Source organism: Sceloporus undulatus, chromosome 6 (assembly GCF_019175285.1).
Source record: "Sceloporus undulatus isolate JIND9_A2432 ecotype Alabama chromosome 6, SceUnd_v1.1, whole genome shotgun sequence".
Lineage (NCBI taxonomy): Eukaryota > Metazoa > Chordata > Lepidosauria > Squamata > Phrynosomatidae > Sceloporus > Sceloporus undulatus.
Genome location: NC_056527.1, coordinates 120,836,592 through 120,853,406, shown reverse-complemented (window position 1 = coordinate 120,853,406; position 16,815 = coordinate 120,836,592). Strand labels below are relative to the sequence as shown.

The following is a 16,815-nucleotide window of genomic DNA, read 5'->3' as shown; positions in this document are numbered from 1 at the left end:
ACTGTGAAATGGGTTAAGATCCTACAGCAAGCGTAACATTGCACCTGTAGTTCCATGCCTTTCCTCTCTACTCTATTAGCTGTGAAGCCCATTGCAGCCATTCCTTACCAACAGGGAAGAGGGGAGAATTGAGAGAAGGAAGATGCAGCTGGTCTAGATTCACGGCGGGTAGAAATGAGGCATGGCTCCCAGAGAAGTGCAGCATCCTTCCTCTCAGAACTTACACCAGTCACTTCTTTGACCTCTGAAGTGTGTTCATCTCCCTCTTAACCGCACTGGTAAAGAGTAGCAGCAGCAGTAACAGCTTCTCCCAGGATCTGACAGCAGTGGAGGCCAAGCTTTTAGGCCATGCACACAGGGTAAGAGAACAGCATCCTGCACTCCACCCAAAAAAGAGACATAACATGCATATCCCACTAACAGGACTCTGCACAGAAGAAGCAAATACAACAGAGGAGAAGCAGCCCTCTTTCTTCAGATGAAGAACTATGCTGGGAAACGTCCAACATAATGAGCAAGGATAAACTGCCAAATACGAAGGCTACTCCAGAGGGTAGCCCAGGGTACTTTGCTGCCCAGGGTGAAGGGGAAATAACACCAGACTGCCCAAGTCAAAAACATGCATTGCACCAAACCAACCAAGTTGTTTTGGCACACGAGGCTGAAAAATCCCACAAGAACGTCTCCCCAACGAAAAGAGAAGTCAAAGTGAACATCTACTGTAATTATTGGCTGCCCTTTTATAACATCCCAAATCAAGGACCTGAAAGCAGGGTTGACCTTTCTCCTATAGTATTAATTCTTTCCAAGGGAATACACAAAGCACTAAAGGTTCTCTGTTTACATTTTGCTTAAGGGGAGTTAGATGACATTGTGAGATTAATGGCTACTGGCTATGATTATTCTACCGCAGCAACCATATATCTCTAATTCCTACAAGCTGTGTCACTTTGCCTGCAGCCTTCTAACTGGCTGGCTAGAGTTGGAAACAAGATGCTGGACTAGTCCACAAGTGGGAATCATGTGGCCTTCAAGACATCACGGGACTGCAATGCCCAGCATTCCTCACCATTGCCTATGATGGCTAGGGCTGCTGGAGCTTGGAGTCCAACCACATTTGAAAGTCTGGATGATTCTCACCCCTGGACTAGACCCAGCAGAGCAACCGTTTTATATTCATGACTACAGTCTTTAATCACAATGTCTCTCAAGTAAAGCCACAACTTTGTATTTCATACTCTGTTTTAAAAAAAAAAAAGACAAGAAAATACATGCTTCCAATTTTGCAAAGTCCTGCACATCTAGTGCATAAAAGCAAATATTAATTTGTCCCACAAAGCCACCGAGGAAAAAATCCAGACCTTTACAAGGATACCATGCAAACCAATTTAGAGGACAATCAGAGTTGTATAAGCATATTTAGGTCCCTCTCCTGGATGGAAGGAAAACAGCAATTGGGGGGGGGGGGGGGGAGGAAGGAAAATGGCCTCTTTGTGGGGAAGAAAGGGATATACACAAAAATAATAAATGAACAATATTAACGATCTTCAGAGGGGCCTGGAAAGGAAAATGAATGGCTTAAACTTGTAGAAAAAGGTACCCCATCAACTTCAGAAACGTCTGTATCCACCAACATAATTCAGGAGTCTAAGATGAGCCTGGTATCCCAGCATTTCAGACAACTGTTCTTAAATTTCAGATGGATGGAAGGAGAGAATACAAAGTTTTCCTTTTTAATTTAAGCAACAATATTTAAAAACAGGGACGCCTACAAAAACGAGACACAGCAACTCAAAAGGGTGCTCTGTGCAAACAAAGAGAGACAAACCTACTACCGCCTCACTCCGCGAGACAATGTCACTTTCACAGACTCTCTGGAAACAAGAGCCCCGTTTTGTGTGGGAAGACATTGGGATCCTCTTAGCTGCAGGTGTTGCTCTTAAGACAATTAAGGGACTAGCGGTGGAATCATCTTTCGTGGGCAGGGATCAGGCAATAAAATCCAGAGGCCGGTTGAATCCACCTTTCCGGTTCATGTACTGCCTGCAACAAGAAACAGCCAAAATGAGCAACAAAATACACCCAAAGCCCCCTTTCCTAATCCTTAGACAATCTTCTTGGTGCCCATCCAGTTTTTCTGAAACTGCTCTAAGCTCAACCTGGGTGGCATCGACCTTAGTTTTGCAGCCAAAACATCTAGGAGGAACAAAGCACTTATTTTAGAAGACCTATTTTGATTTAGTTATTGTGCATCCAGCCCCCCTCTCAAAGTATAAGTATACTCTCAAAGAATATATGGCTGAAAACGATGCAGATCACATGTTAAAGAAAAGTATATAAGCAATCAAATTAAAAACATTAAGATAAAACAACTTAAATACACTTAAAACATAACAGTGAAAATAAAATACAGCACACCTAGTTTTAAAACTCTTCTGAAAGTTAATGAGCTCAGAACTCCAATATTGTATCACAAAACACAATTCTACACTTGTGTGATGATTATCTGGGCAACCAATGTCTGTTACACAAGCAGATGGACTTTCTCTGAGGCTATGCAAGGCTGGCATCCCACTCAGGACTGTGGAAACCGTGTGACATCAACATAAATCACTGTGCAAGTCAAGGAGGCTCCGTGAGCATGATCCTTCGTGGTGGTAAATTAATGGGATTTACTGTATATACCTATATATAAGTCTAGAAGTTTGAGTCAAAGAATTGATACGAAACAAACGAGTTGACTTATCCATGGGTCAATGTAAGTACTGTTCAGTACTTTAACTCTTATTTTAAAAAAGGAACCATCCCCTGGTGAAAGGCAAGAGTCCTATAGAAGGCTGCTAAATGTGCACTGCTCAGTGTTGCACAATGCATAGCAAATGCTCAATGGTGCTCAATGAAGAATGCTCAATAATGCACAATGACATCCACTTTGTAACCTGCAAGTGAGTATGTCTGTCAGGCACAGGCCAAAAATGTCCAGTCCAGTCATGTAAAAATGTCCAGTTAGCCACTGTCTTGTTGAACAATACTGTGCCAACTCTGCACTCACCACTAAGAACCACGTTCACGGAGTCCCTTGGTGTAGTGTAGTGGTTTACATTGATGCCACAGGGTTTGCACAATCCTGAGTAGGATGCCACCCTTGCACAGCTTGTGGGAAGGATTATGAATGCATTAAGAGACCAACGAGATGCCAGCCGCTGATTGACAGTCTGTAGGGAAGGTGAAGCGGAAACCAGGGGAGGTGGAATAAAACAACTTGGAAAGGTGCTCCCCCACCACAGGAATAGCAACATACAGATAAAATATCCCAACCAACCAAGAACTGAAGATTGCATCAGAGTAATTTATATTATGCAATGAACCCTGAACAGCTTGGGGACACATGAGGTTGATCCTGATAATTTTCAACTCTCCCACACTATTAAAATTTGGCTGATCTTAAGAAGCTCATGTTTCCCTTTTGGCATTGCTCACAATCAGGAGCTTGAGAACTCTGGGCAGACACTAATCTTCTGGAGCAAGTTAAGGAGGATATTTATGGCAAACCACTCAGAAACCAGGAAGGGCAAAATGGGCTTTTGTTATTGTTTTGTTCCTTTAAGGAAAAAAGGAGATGAAGCAACACTGAGAGCTCTTTTTTGCCAAAGCATTCCAGTGAATCAAGTGCTGGGGTGCAAATCGCTCTTGTAAACACAGGGATGAGATGGCTACCCTCCCCTGCTCAGGGCCAATCTGTCTAAAGTGAAGAGACGCCAACCTGTACTTCCTCTTCTGTGACACATTTATAGCATAGGCATTCACAGAGCCTTCTACTTTCTTGCCCTGGAAGACAAAGAGAAATCCACAGTCACCTTCAAGACAACAAGCGATCCAGTGGTACTGGCCAAAGGGAAGGAAAAAACAACATCTTGGATCCTGATTTATGTGTTTTGCTCATGTAAGGAACTGGACAATTTCCATCTATTCCCAGTGCTTCCATCTGCATCCAACCCTCCCTCATCAAGGCCTCCCAGTCCCCAGGAGCAAATCTGCAGGACTCTTTGGGTGCTCCAGGAAAAAGAAAGGGTAGGCATAGAAAAAGCCCAGAGAAACAAGGAAAATTTCTTGGCAAGATTTATCCAGATTTAAAAAAAAGAAGTCAAATGGTCCTCTGAGTAGGTTCTCTCTGTTCTTGCAGAACTCTGGTAACAACATTGGCTGCTGCGCTTACATGTTGCTGCTAGATTATTATTGTCTAAGAACAGCAGAACTCATTTATCACCCCTCAGCCTCCCAGGGCTCCCAAAGTGATGCAGATGGGACAAAAGCATTCCTTTAACCCTATTTTAGAAAACAGTTTCAAAAACGCACAAATTAAATATATCCAGGAATAGCTGTGTTGGCCAGACAGCAAAGTACAGTACCATCAAAAACCCACAAAACAGTGATACATTTCTTGGGCCAACCAAAATTCACATTATACATGTTGCCATTAAAATAATCCCCAAAGCCAACTAGACACTGTTCATCCACATGCTACCACTGACCTAAGATCTACAAAAGAAGGCACTCACTTTTGTGGTGTCAAAAGATGCAAATCCCATCATTTTCATCATTTCAATTTCTTCCTCTGTCTTGCCCTCCAAATCTTCCTCTGGAAAGAAGCAAATTTGTATTGCTTTCTTATGCATTTATGTTGTCTCTTACGGAAAGAGATGCCACGTAAGCATATAACAATACACAATATTACATCAATTCCATATAGCCCCAGAAGACCTTGAGAGCAATATCAGCCAAAGCACGTTGGGTTTGTTTACCAATCAAACATCCATCTACTGAGCACCTTGAGAAATGTCTCCACTTTCTTCTGCACAGCTTTACAGAAACCCTGTCAAGGAAAAATTCCTTTGGGGGGAAAAAGGGCCAACCAAAGTATACTGGACTTGCAATAAAACATTTATCAGCATCTTGAGGCATGGACTCTCTTTTTGGAGCGCCTGGAGGATGGTTGGTGGTTTCCAGCATTTGGTTGTGACATACAAGCCTCTTCTGTGTTACCTGTGATCTGACGCTCTTTGCCTTTGGCCTCTTTGTTCTCTTTCTTTTCATCATCTCGCCTTTCTTTCGGCCGGACTGGGGAAGACGAACTGGATCTATGTCGCCTTGGAGATCTAGGATGTTAAAACAGAGCAGGTTTTACTTTAACAGTAAACAAGGTACTCACATATTATGGCTCCAGAATCCTTTCTAAAAACTAGTTACGTATATTGTCAGAGCCTTACAATTCCTGGTCCTGGCTTCTCTGCTTCAGTAATTTTAATCAAAATGAGTGTGTCAGGCCTGCTTGAAACTAAGGAGAACTAGTCAGGACTCTATACAAAAATATTTATTCTGCTTTACTAATACTGATAATTTTCTACTGTTTTTTAGGGGTGATTGCCTACTCCCCAAAAGGCAAAACTAGAGATCCCTTATAATGCAGGTGTTCCTTATGTCAAACATGATAATTACCAAGTTATACCCAAGTTGCACATACAGCATTTTATGTTCCTAAATTGTCTCTCCATTTGTAAAAGGTGCTAAAATTGCATTTTAATTTTATTTTCTGCGCAGGAGGGAAGAAAAAGAAAACAACCTTCCCTCCATCCCTTCAAAATTTCCAGAATGTTTACAGTCCTATGCAAGGGGCAACGCTTTGCCTTTCTTACACAACTGTGGTGTTATAGCTGCCCAGAAAACACACTCAGGACATTGATAGGCCTCAATTCCCATTTTCAAATATCCCAACTTGGCCAGCAGTCAAGGATTCTGGGAGCTGAAGTCCAAAACATCCAGAGGACCACAGTTTGGGAAACGCTGATTTAAATGCTGTCTTCTCACTCACAGTTAAGCATGGATGGGGGAATTCAGGGACCTTTCCTTCATCTATTCCTATCAAGCGAAGCATCTGCCAGACAGCGGGGGTGGCTTTCAAATGTTTCAAATGAAAGTAGAGAATCGCATCCTGCCACCGTTTCCCCCAAACAGTGCCAAAGGCAAGAGGGGTGAGCCTGCTTCGTCCTCCCACTGACTACAAGATTTATTCTGACAGAACAGGTTCACCAGAAACCCGGGGCTCCTATCTGATCGCCACCTCCTCACCTGGATCGCCGCCTGTGTGGGGACCGCGAACGGCTTCTCCTCCTGTCTCTTTCGCGAGACCGCGACCGCTCTCGCCGCCTCCTCTCCCGCGAAGCGGATCTGGAACGCCGGCGCTCTTTAACAGAAAGAAGGCATGAATGAACAGGGAACAGTTGTAATGCATCTGAGGAAGTAGGCTGAAGTCTAGCAAAGCTCATGCTGCCAACATCTTACTTTCATTGAATCTCAAAGGTGCTACAAGATCTCTCTACAGACTGATTTACATCTAACATAGCTATATCCCTATTAATAATATTGTGCATCTGAAGAAGTGGACTTAAGTCTACCAAAGTTCATGCTGCTAACTCCTTTATTTCAGTGAGTCTCAAAGGTGCTACAAGATCTCTTTACATACTGATTTTTCAGACTAACATGGCTATATCTCTATTATTATTATTATTATTAATGTGTATCTGAGGAAGTAGACTTAAGTCTAGGAAGGTTCATGCTGCCAACTCCTCTATTTCAGTCTCAAAGGTGCTACAAGGTCTCTCTATGTACTTAAGTGTTCTGCACTTAACAAAAGTGCTGGTCATGATCCAGGTCCAAAACACACTGCAGAAATAATCCAGTCTGAGGCCTCTTTAACTGCCCTGGATCAGTGCTAAGGAATCCTGGGAATGGTAGTTCATTGTGGTACCAGCACTCTCTGGCAGAAAAGGCTAAATGTCTCTACAGAACTACAGTTCCCAGAATTCTCTAGCATTGAGTCAGGGCAGTTAGAGCAGCCTCAAAGTGGGTTATTTCTGCAGTGTGTTTTGAACTTGTGGCTGATGGGAGCTGCAGTCTGTAAAGAAGAGGAGAAGGGAGAGCTTAAGCCCAAAGGCCAAAGTGGGGGGGGGGGGGGCAGAGGAGACATAGGATTCTGGGAGTTGTAGTGGGTAAAGAAACCTCCCCAAGGTCTGCACAAACTCCAGCCCAGGCTGGCTGTGGCTGATGGGAGCTGCAGTCCAAAGCCCTGGAGAGAGAAGAACTTAGCCCAAAGGCCTTCAGCAAAAGGGGGGGAGGATGAAGATAATGGGAGTTGCAGTAGCTGTAGGAAAAGCCTCCTCCCCGCCCTGGCTTCACAAACCCAGTCCCTGTCTGGCTGTGGCTGATGGGAGCTGCAGTCCAAAGCCCTGGAGAGAGAAGAACTTAGCCCAAAGGCCTTCAGCAAAAGGGGGGAGGATGAAGATAATGGGAGTTGCAGTAGCTGTAGGAAAAGCCTCCTCCCCGCCCTGGCTTCACAAACCCAGTCCCTGTCTGGCTGTGGCTGATGGGAGCTGCGGTCAAAATGGAGGGCAAAGGGGGCGGAGACTGAAGGGAAAGCGGCGCAGGACTTGAACCCAGGGCCTTCCCAGCTGCTTAGGGCCCAAAGGCTCCCCGAGAGATAGTCACCCCTTCGGGGAGGAGACCTGGAACGGCTCCGGCCCATCTCTCCGCTTCCGCCTCCTCCGAGGCTCTCAAAGAGAGCAACTTCCGGTGACGCGGTCCGTCCCCCTATTAGTTCCGGCAAGGAACACACACCAGAGTCCTTCCGTTCCACACTTCCGGTCTGTCCCCTTCTTTTAGGCTCCGGCGGGAAACGCCACGCCCCCCCCGCCTGGGATTGGCCCATGCTGGCTTCGCGGGGAGAGCGGCCGGCCAATCTCAGAGAGGGGGGAGTGACGAAGAGAAGCCCCGCGTGGATCTTTTCTTGGAGCTGCTAGATTTATTTACAGTACTTTGAAAGGCTGGGAAAAGTTACTTTTCTCGGACTACAATACCCACAAGGCCCCAGTGCTGCCATCGCTGCATCGCTTCAAGGGACTCATTCCTGGCTCTCGGGCGCCCTCGTGTGGCTGCATTCAAATTTCAAGCACATTTCCCAATGCTAGCCACAGGAGGGCGCCCGAGAGCCATGCAGCGATGGCTCTTTAGCCGGATAAGATCTTAGCCGGGTGCTCTTTGGCGATGAAGCCACAGGGGGGCGCCAGAGAGAGAGAGAGAGCGCGAGCGCGGGAGGCCAGAAAGGGGCTTCAGGGGCCAAGGGCGCAGACTTGAAATATGCAAGAGAGTGCCATGTTCAGTAAAGCCATGTTCAATGCCCAAATGTGCTGTTGTTGCGTGTCTTTTGGAATGGCCAGAAAGGGAAGCACATTTCTGCCATCTGTCTAGGAATGATGCCAAAACGTCCTCCATTTTGAGCATGCCTAAGAAACATGCGATTATATTCATGCTTTTTAAAATTATTAATATTTTTAGTGGTTTGCGTGTCCTCCATTTATAAAATATGTCCTCCATTTGGGGCTTACATTTGCCCTACATTTTTTTACATTTGTCCCAGTTTGGAGGTTGACAGTTATGGCAACCCTATAATAACCACAAAGGAGGACAAGGGACCACAAAATGTAGGACGTTTAAATAAAACCTTTGTGGCTGAAGAGAGGGGTATAAATACAGTCAATAAATACAACATGCTCAGAAGGGAAGGCATTTTGGGATTCTTCCCGGACAGAAGCTTGAATCGTATGTAGGACACGTCCTGGGAAAGGAGGACATCTGGCCACCTTGGCCTCATATGAAATAACAAGAGCTTATCTCACACTTTGTTGGTGTTTTGGTGAAAGTTTATTTGTATCTGCTATTTTTTGTGTGTGTTTTAGAGCAATCAAAGGAGACAAAAGCGTTTCCTCCGAAAGGAGTCATGGATCCGGACATTGAGCGCTGAGTTCGAATTTGGCGTAATAAGGCCTTTAGATCCCGGCCAAAGTGTCTCTTGGAGGAGTTTAGCTGCTTGGATGCCATTAGGCCAAGAAGACGATGAAGAAGGAGACAAGAGCAGCGCATACGGATGGCCTTTCAAGAGGAGACATGCAGCAGTAGCACACTGGCAAAGCGCAAGGAGGGCCTGGCGTTCGGTGCATACGGTTCTCTCAAAGGCCGCAAGATGAGTCCGAAATGGAAAGGGATAGAAAGCCCCGGCGTACAATATGACAAAGGTATAAGTGATATAAAAGTCCAAACGAACCATTGATTCCTCTTAGTTGCTGAAAAAGTGGCAAAACACACAAAGAAAGAAAGAAGGAAAGAAGGAGAAGAATACAGGCTTTTTTGGGGTAGTAATGCACAGTCTTTGCGTTGCAAGAGAGCAAGTATTTTACATTAGGACCTGAAAAGGTAAAACTTCACAATATCAGTCAAAGGCCAAACACAAAGGTGTGGGATGTGTGTGTGTGTAGATATATATATATGTATGTATGTATGTATGTATGTATGTATATGTGTGTGTGTGTGTGTGTGTATATATACACACACACACACACACACACACACACACACATACAAACAAGGGGTGACATTAAATAGCACTTTGAAGCGACGATTGTCAGACACAGACATTTAAATTTCAGCAGCCTGGCCGATAACGCTGAGCATCATTACTCTTTTCTTTCCCTTCTGCCTCATTCGGGGGCCCTGGATGGCTCCAGTTTTTGGGGGTCAAATGGGAAAGCAAAGAGGAGACCTTTGTGGGTTCGGACCTCTGGTTCGTGCCAAAGTGTACACTGCTCACTTGGGTCGCATCCGCATTGCGGAAGTAATGCAGTTCGACACCACTTTAAATGCCAGGGTTCCATGCTATAGGATTCTGGGATCTGTAGTTTGGTGAGCTATTTTAGCCTTCTCTGTCGGAGAGCTTTGGTGCACCAATACACTGCAAATCCCAGGAGCTCATAGCATTGAGCCATAGTACTTAATGCATTGCCAAACTGCATTATTTCTGCAGTGTGGATGCAGCCATAGTTTGGCAAACCTCAGTCCTCTCTTTCTGATGCTCCCTTAATGAATAGCCAAAAAAGTGGGCCAGGGATCCTAAGGGATCTAGGGTTCAGCTCAGCCTAGGATCCTTCCTACATCTGTGGGTCCCAAGGCAACCCTGGTGTGGGCTAAGCCTAAAGCCAGGCTTTGGTGGATCCCTCTATCAGATGGGTTAAAATCCCAGGGAAAAGGACTATGAAGGCATAGGCCAAACTCCTCTGCACATTTTGCACAATGTATATATACACCAGAGTAGCTACACATTGGATCCCACACTTGCACAACTAGATGTGCAAGGGCCACCGCTTTTACTCCCCATTGCAAAATGGTGGATTAGCATTGCTATCGGGCCAAAATGAACGAAGGCTCTTGTGCGTGTGAGTGTGCGTTTTGTGGGATGATGGGCTGCACTGAGGAGCACGTTTACACAACCTCTGAGGAAGCACAACTTGTTGCACAACTATTCTTACCCTTTGCATCCTGTGATCTCTGTCTTCCCCAGCCTCTTGCCCCTTTGCAGTCTTCCCTATGAAGAGTTAATGCCAGTGATGGCTGGTGGCTTCCATGTTCGTGGGTGAATCTGCTTCAGATATTACTCCGAACTTTCCAGTTCAATACATTGTGTTGAACTCTTTCTCCCCATAGTTTGAGCATTTTGGAATGCCGCTTTAAAGGATTTACCATCCAGCCAACATATGAACCATTAGCCACCACTGGACACTGATACCTTCTTGACCATCCTCTTTCTGCACCAAGTTTGGCCAAAAAGCACTTTTCCGGAGACCGGACTGGATCTGAATGCAAGCAAATGTATGCTCCGCGTTTTTGTAATACCAGGAGCTAAACTCTTTCAAAAGTAGGCAAGTGAGACCTTGCCATTTTAGGACTTAAAACATATCTCTCAGTCACCATTTCCTCCAGTCTCAACCCCGGGGAGATCAGATCCATCATATTTCTGCCAGGAGACCAGCCCCGTTTTCTCCGGAGGGAGAGACTCCCCAGCGATCAGCGGCATAATGGCAATGATAATGACAGGCTTCTTGCAGAGAAATTACAGAGTGGCCCATGCCTTGCTGCTTACTTGGAGCCAGGTTTCTACAAACAGATGTCTGCTTATCAATGGAATAATTACTCTGTTAATATTGTGAAATTACAGAGTCGGGGCGAGAGTTTTTGTTCTCCGTTAACTTGAGCGGTTCTTGTGGAAATGCTATGAACCAAAAGGCACGGAGGGCTCCACAGCCTGCTATTCTTCAATCAATGGGGCACAACAGAGCCACAGGAGTGATGCATGATGGTGGGCACATGGGGGCTCCTCCATTTTGGGATGTTGTGCACTTCATCTGGTGGCCTCCAGATGTGTCAGACTGCCTTTCCTACAATGGCCCCATTAGGCATGGAAGTAACCTGGGCTTCCCACTTGTGTTCTTGGACAGATTAGGCTGCATCTGCAACAGGTTGACACCACTTTAATTGCCATGGCTCAGTGCTATGGAATTCTGGGATTTGCAGTTTTGTGAGACAGTTCACCTTCTTTGTCAAAGAGCTCTCTCTGGTGCCACAACTGACTACCAGTCCCAGGTTCCCATTGCATGGAGCCATGGCAATTAAAGTCATGTCAAATTGGATTGTTTCTGGAGTGCGAATACAGTCTTAAGTTGTTCTAGTAGGAGGCAGTAAGGCAATGGGAAGGGATTTGGAGTACAGAGTCCATTCTGGGGTTTAGCCTCCTAAATGGCATGCTTCAGAAACTCCATTTGGATCAATCTGTTGCTCCTAGTATTTGCTGCCTCAGCTGGTTGCCTCCCCTCTGAAGGCAAGACCGCCAGGGGACTTTAAAGATTTAAACTGAGAAAGTATTTTAACACATTGGTTGCGTTTTGGAAAGAAGTACCCAGTGGCGGCAAATTTGGAAACTCTGGAACAGAACTTGGAAAAAGTTCCATCTCTGGACTGTGACTCTTAATGAGAATCGAAGGCTTTCATGGCCGGCATCCATAGTTTTTTGGGGGGTTGGGGGCTACATGGCCATGTTCTAGAAGAGTTTATTCCTGACGTTTTGTCAGCATCTGGGGCTGGCATTGAAAAACCCACAAAAAACTATGACTCCTAAATTCTGACAAAGGATCGCAAAGGATCTTTTCTAGGCTTTGCTCATGACAGCCGGGCACTTTCTCCGAGGCACCAGGGATTAAGCCCCTTGCATTGATCCAAGAGCAATCCCTTTGCATGCCCAGCTGTGACCTGGCCAGAAAACATAAGTGCTCCTGAGAACTATAGACTGAAACATAAGATGTGTGCAGAAGGGGACAATGTGAAGCCATCCCTGGCCCTCCAGCAATGCATCTGCATGTCATTTAAGCCACATGATCTAACACAACTAGTTGGTCTGCGGAAGCACCAAAAGAAACCCAGAGATGCTGTTTGCTTTAGCAGTTCCAAAACTGCTGGGCATCCCTGGTCACTTACTATTTATATATTTAAAAATTGCTGTTGGTCTAGTCCTAAAGGATCGGTTGCCGAGTGAGAAAAATGAGTGGATTTGGTCCTTTTTTTCTGAGAGAGAAGTGAGCCTCTGTATGCAAAGCACCAATATAACTTTTTGAGGTACAAGGAGGCAAGGGAACCTCTCCTAGGTGAGACTCAGCTAGGAAGAATGGGATTGCTTGTTCTATCAGCAAATGGTATTAAAGCTGTGAAATGCACCGAGAGACTCCTTATGTGCATGCATGCACACAGAGAGGTATGCACACAAACGGACAGAAGCATTCATTTTGGCTCAGATATGGGATGCGTAACTTGCTGGGTGTATTTATTTGCTAGGTTTAGAAACCGTTAAGAGCTGAGCTACTCTTCTCTAAGCGGCTCTTGCCCCCATTTCAGCCAGTCTTTTCCAAGAGGACTTCACTATGGGTTGTGCCCAAAGGGATGTTCATGCTCTAGCTGCCATATTTGTATGTTTACTTGCAAGCAAGCCCTCTTGCATAGGAAAACAAGGAGTGCCATGCTGGAAAAAGCCAAAGGGGGAAGATGGTGTAGGAGGGCTCTAGTTCACTATCTGGCTTCTGGTGATGGTTGGCCACTGGTGCATTATGGGAAATTCACCAGCCAGACAGGAAGGTGGTGGGTTCGCTTGCCTGCCCACTCCCTTCTTCCTTCCTTTCTTTGGTGTGTATTGGTCTTCAATGTGTTATTCAGAGAAATCTCTGCACATGGGACTAGAGCAAATTTGGTTTCCCCTAAGAGACAAATACAGGGAGATGCCTCTTTGTATAGTGTTGCATCCACCAACAACCTGCACATCATCCTTCAAAAAGCACAGGTGAGCTTCCTCCAAGGCCGAACATCCCTATCTATGTTGCAGCTGCACATGGGGTTAAAACTGCACTTGGCCACAGCCACATCGCTTCAGCCACCGCAACACGAGGAGCAGAGAAAGGGCCGTTTTGACACAGAAAAGCACATTCTCATCCAAAACGGCGCTTTGAAGCAAATTTACAGTTGCAGCCAAAGTTATATATAATAATCACTTATGGAAATGCCTCGCATTGTGACAGGATCCCATAACAGTGCAGCAAGTGAGAAGTTAACTCACACAAGCTTTCCGTTGGCATTATTAAGTACTATGCATTACTACGACACGACTTCTACGACTGGCAGTGTGCGTGTGTGTTTTAAATATTATTCCGGACTTGCCAAGTAGCACTTATGTGACTGAAGTGAAGAGTTATATTTTAAATGCAATGCAGGTGGAACTTGAGGGAATCTTGTTTCTTCCCCCGACCGACCCGACCCATGACACCTGACTTTGCGTACTAGAGGTTTGCACCTGCTTTTTAATGATTGTTTAGTAGAGACTTATGTTGTTCTTTAGCATTGGACTAGCAAGGCAATTTAAGATCAAATGGCAGTGCTGAGCAGGAGGCATGGAAAGGTTTATGGGGCTGCCATCCTGCAGCTGGGCACCTGCCAGGTCTGTCATCCTACAAGTCTGACCATCACCAGCCAAGCTGGTGTCTGGTCATTTCCATGTCCAGGAGGTGGTCAATCCACTCCAAGGGTGCATCCACACTGTGGGAATAGTACAGCTGGACACCAGTTTAAGTTTTGCAGCTCCATCCTATTTTACAAGGTCTTTAGCCTTCTCTGCCAAAGAGTGCCGATGTCTTGGAAAAGTGCAGTTCCCTAGATTCTGTAGAGTGGAGCTTTGGCAGTTAAAGTGGTGTCAAACTGCATTATTTCTACAGTGTAGATGCACCCTGGGTTTTACCAAAAACTTATCCAAGGTTCCGAACTTACGTTGGAGAGATGATGCAGAACCTTGGACAGAGACTTTGGAGCTTGCAGTACGTTGGGAAGCTACAGACCACCACTGTATAAACACGGAAAGCTGCCCCATACGGAGTCATCATTGATCCATAAAGCCAAATGGTAGCCACTCAAATGCTTCTCAGCCCTGATACCTTCACCTCCTGGAGATGGCAGGGACTTGCATCCCAAAACCTGCAAAGCACAGGCAGGAGTGGGGATCTGCGCCAGGGCCGGGTGTGACAGCACCAACATTTGATCAGGTTCTTCTTTATAAAAAATATCCAGACTCAAGGGATGGTTCTGCCTGGGCAACGGAGCTAATTCCCTACATTGCTCTGGATTGTAAACCTGATGGAGGACCTGGGTTGACCTGAGTCATCCTGGTGGAAAATCCAAGTGGTGCAACCCCAGCGCTGAGTAACCTGTGGCACAAATCCTTGGGGAGTTCTCCTGCTCAAGCTCCGTACTTTTAAAAAAAGAAAGAATGGGAGAGGCACATGAGTGTCACCTCAAGGAGGACTCTCCAGTGGGTCATGCCTCATAGATAAAATCTCACCCTTTCCCCTTTGCCACCCTTAATTGTACCCAGCCTTGCTCCGTGGCAAGACTGAGCCATGCTGTATTGAGACGCAGCAAGGAAAGTGACACCGGTCAAGTGCCACCTTCGCGGTGTAACCACTGAGATGCCACATCGCCCTCGTTGGAGGTGCCTGACTGGTCCATGTGACCAAGGAAATCCCAAAGGTTTCTGCATACAGCCGCCCTGCAGCAATAGTGACACCCCCATTTCAGAGGAATTTTCATCAAAGGGTGGCAAACAGCCTCTGTCTGAACAAGCATCCAAAAAGAAGAAATGTCTAGGGAGGTGCCCTCCAACTTCAGCAGCGGGAAGGCCTTCAGCCCCTCCTCTGCTTACCGTGCATAATGTTATTTCCAAACAACGACTCCCTCCCTCCGACCTGACTGTACTATCAAGCAGCCTGCGGGAAAGGTCCCACCGCAGGACTTCAATGGCTTGCAGCATCCATGCAAAGAGAGAGATACATCGGAAGTGGTTGACACTCTGCCTTCAACGGTGCATGAAGAAGAGCAGAACGTAATTCCTTCTCTCCCTTGTATCCTTGGATGAATGAGGACGAGTGGCAGAGGAAGAGGAGGAGGAGGAAGAAGAACGTCTTACAAACCATGTCACTTTCCCCAAAGGCCAACAAATCCATTCCTGGCCCCTCAACTCCGCTCCGAGTGGTTGCCATCCAAAGATACGCCATCGCAAGGAGACCGATCTGCCCATCGCTCCCATGATTTTGCAGCAAGAGTGGCAGAAGGTAAGAGGAGGTGGAGGAGGAGGAGGACAAGGACGAGGAGGGGAAGAGGTTACTCAGGAAGGAGTAACTCAGGACTCGACCTTCTCTTTCTTTTTGCTCTTTTTCAGGAAGGAAGGGGCCCGGAATTTCTTTTTCTTCTTGGAAGGAGACTTGGATGGAGAACCGTCTGGGGACACAGGGCCACTGGTGACCGTCTCAGTTTTGTCCTTAGGGGCGTCTGTGTCCGCGTTGGTGGTCATCTGGCTCAGCTCCTTGCTAAGGAGTTCCTCTACGGTTTGGTCCTCCTCTTTGCCGTTCACCACCACTGCTGCCTCAGGCTCTGCGGAGGGGTCAGCGGGCGCCTGGCCACTGTCCACCTTCTTCCCACCTTTCCAAAAGGAAACAAAATGGGATGTGAGCCACTAATGACTTTCAGACAAAAGCTCACCTAAGGATATTTCCACATTGCACAACTGTAGCTTAACTGCTATGGCTCCATCCTATAGACTTGGGATTTGCAGTTTGGTAAGGGACTTCTGGAGCCAGTGTGGTGTTATGGGTTGATCTTTGGACTATGATTCTGGAAACCAGGGTTCAAATCCCAGCTCAGCCATGAAACCCACTAGGTGACTTCGGGCAAGTCACACCTGTAATGAATTTTGGCCTGAATCTTATTAGTCCCCAACAGAGGAGACCCACCAAAAATCAGTGGGGTTTTACCTATCTGCTGACACACGGTTGATTCTATAGGTCTAAATAAATAAATAATATTGGGGCAGTTCTGCAGGAATCTGGCCTGTGAATACTCTTTGCATCCCTCTAATGCAAAGCATGGGGTGTCTTGTCTTGCATGAACCCCTTCCTTGCATGAAGACCTTCGAGGGGCAGCCAATAGCCCTCTTGCCAGTGGGAAGCTGCTTTGAGATATAGTCCAAAATTTAAACTGATGTACTGAGCCCTATCTTACCCACGCACATTCAGCATTGATTTTAAGTTCAGACTAATTCCCGGAGTGGGTTCTCCACCCAGCCATTGCCTCCGACAATAAAGCGGGTGGAGGAATCATCGAAATGGCTCCCCCAGCCCTGAAAGAGACAAAAGAAAGCCCCCCTTCCCACCCAGGGAAGTGGGATAGCTGGGAACGGAGAGAACAGCCTCTCTATACTTACTACATTGACAAGTATTCAGAATCAGAGGCAACTCCTTAGATGAAAGCAACACATGGAAAGAGAAAGGGAGACATTGTGGAGACAAACAC

The 16,815-nt window shown here is 46.2% G+C and overlaps 2 protein-coding genes across 2 annotated transcripts in view; both read right to left on the bottom strand.

Moving 5' to 3' along the window:
- Window positions 1-1,719: 1,719 nt before the first annotated feature.
- SNRNP27 (small nuclear ribonucleoprotein U4/U6.U5 subunit 27) lies at window positions 1,720-7,655 on the bottom strand. Its single transcript, XM_042477045.1, has 6 exons — window positions 7,543-7,655; window positions 6,127-6,241; window positions 5,044-5,156; window positions 4,560-4,639; window positions 3,764-3,828; window positions 1,720-2,043 (listed from the first exon to the last, which is right to left on the bottom strand). The coding sequence occupies exons 1-6, from the start codon at window positions 7,577-7,579 to the stop codon at window positions 1,989-1,991; spliced, it is 465 nt and encodes a 154-aa protein (XP_042332979.1). The 5' UTR covers window positions 7,580-7,655; the 3' UTR covers window positions 1,720-1,988.
- A 4,318-nt stretch (window positions 7,656-11,973) lies between these two features.
- ADD2 (adducin 2) overlaps window positions 11,974-16,815 on the bottom strand; it is a 44,797-nt gene continuing 39,955 nt past the window's right edge. The window contains exon 15 of the mRNA XM_042476781.1: window positions 11,974-15,945. Within this exon, the coding sequence (XP_042332715.1) occupies window positions 15,647-15,945 (299 nt within the window). The 3' untranslated portion in view covers window positions 11,974-15,646. The remainder of the gene's footprint in view (window positions 15,946-16,815) is intronic.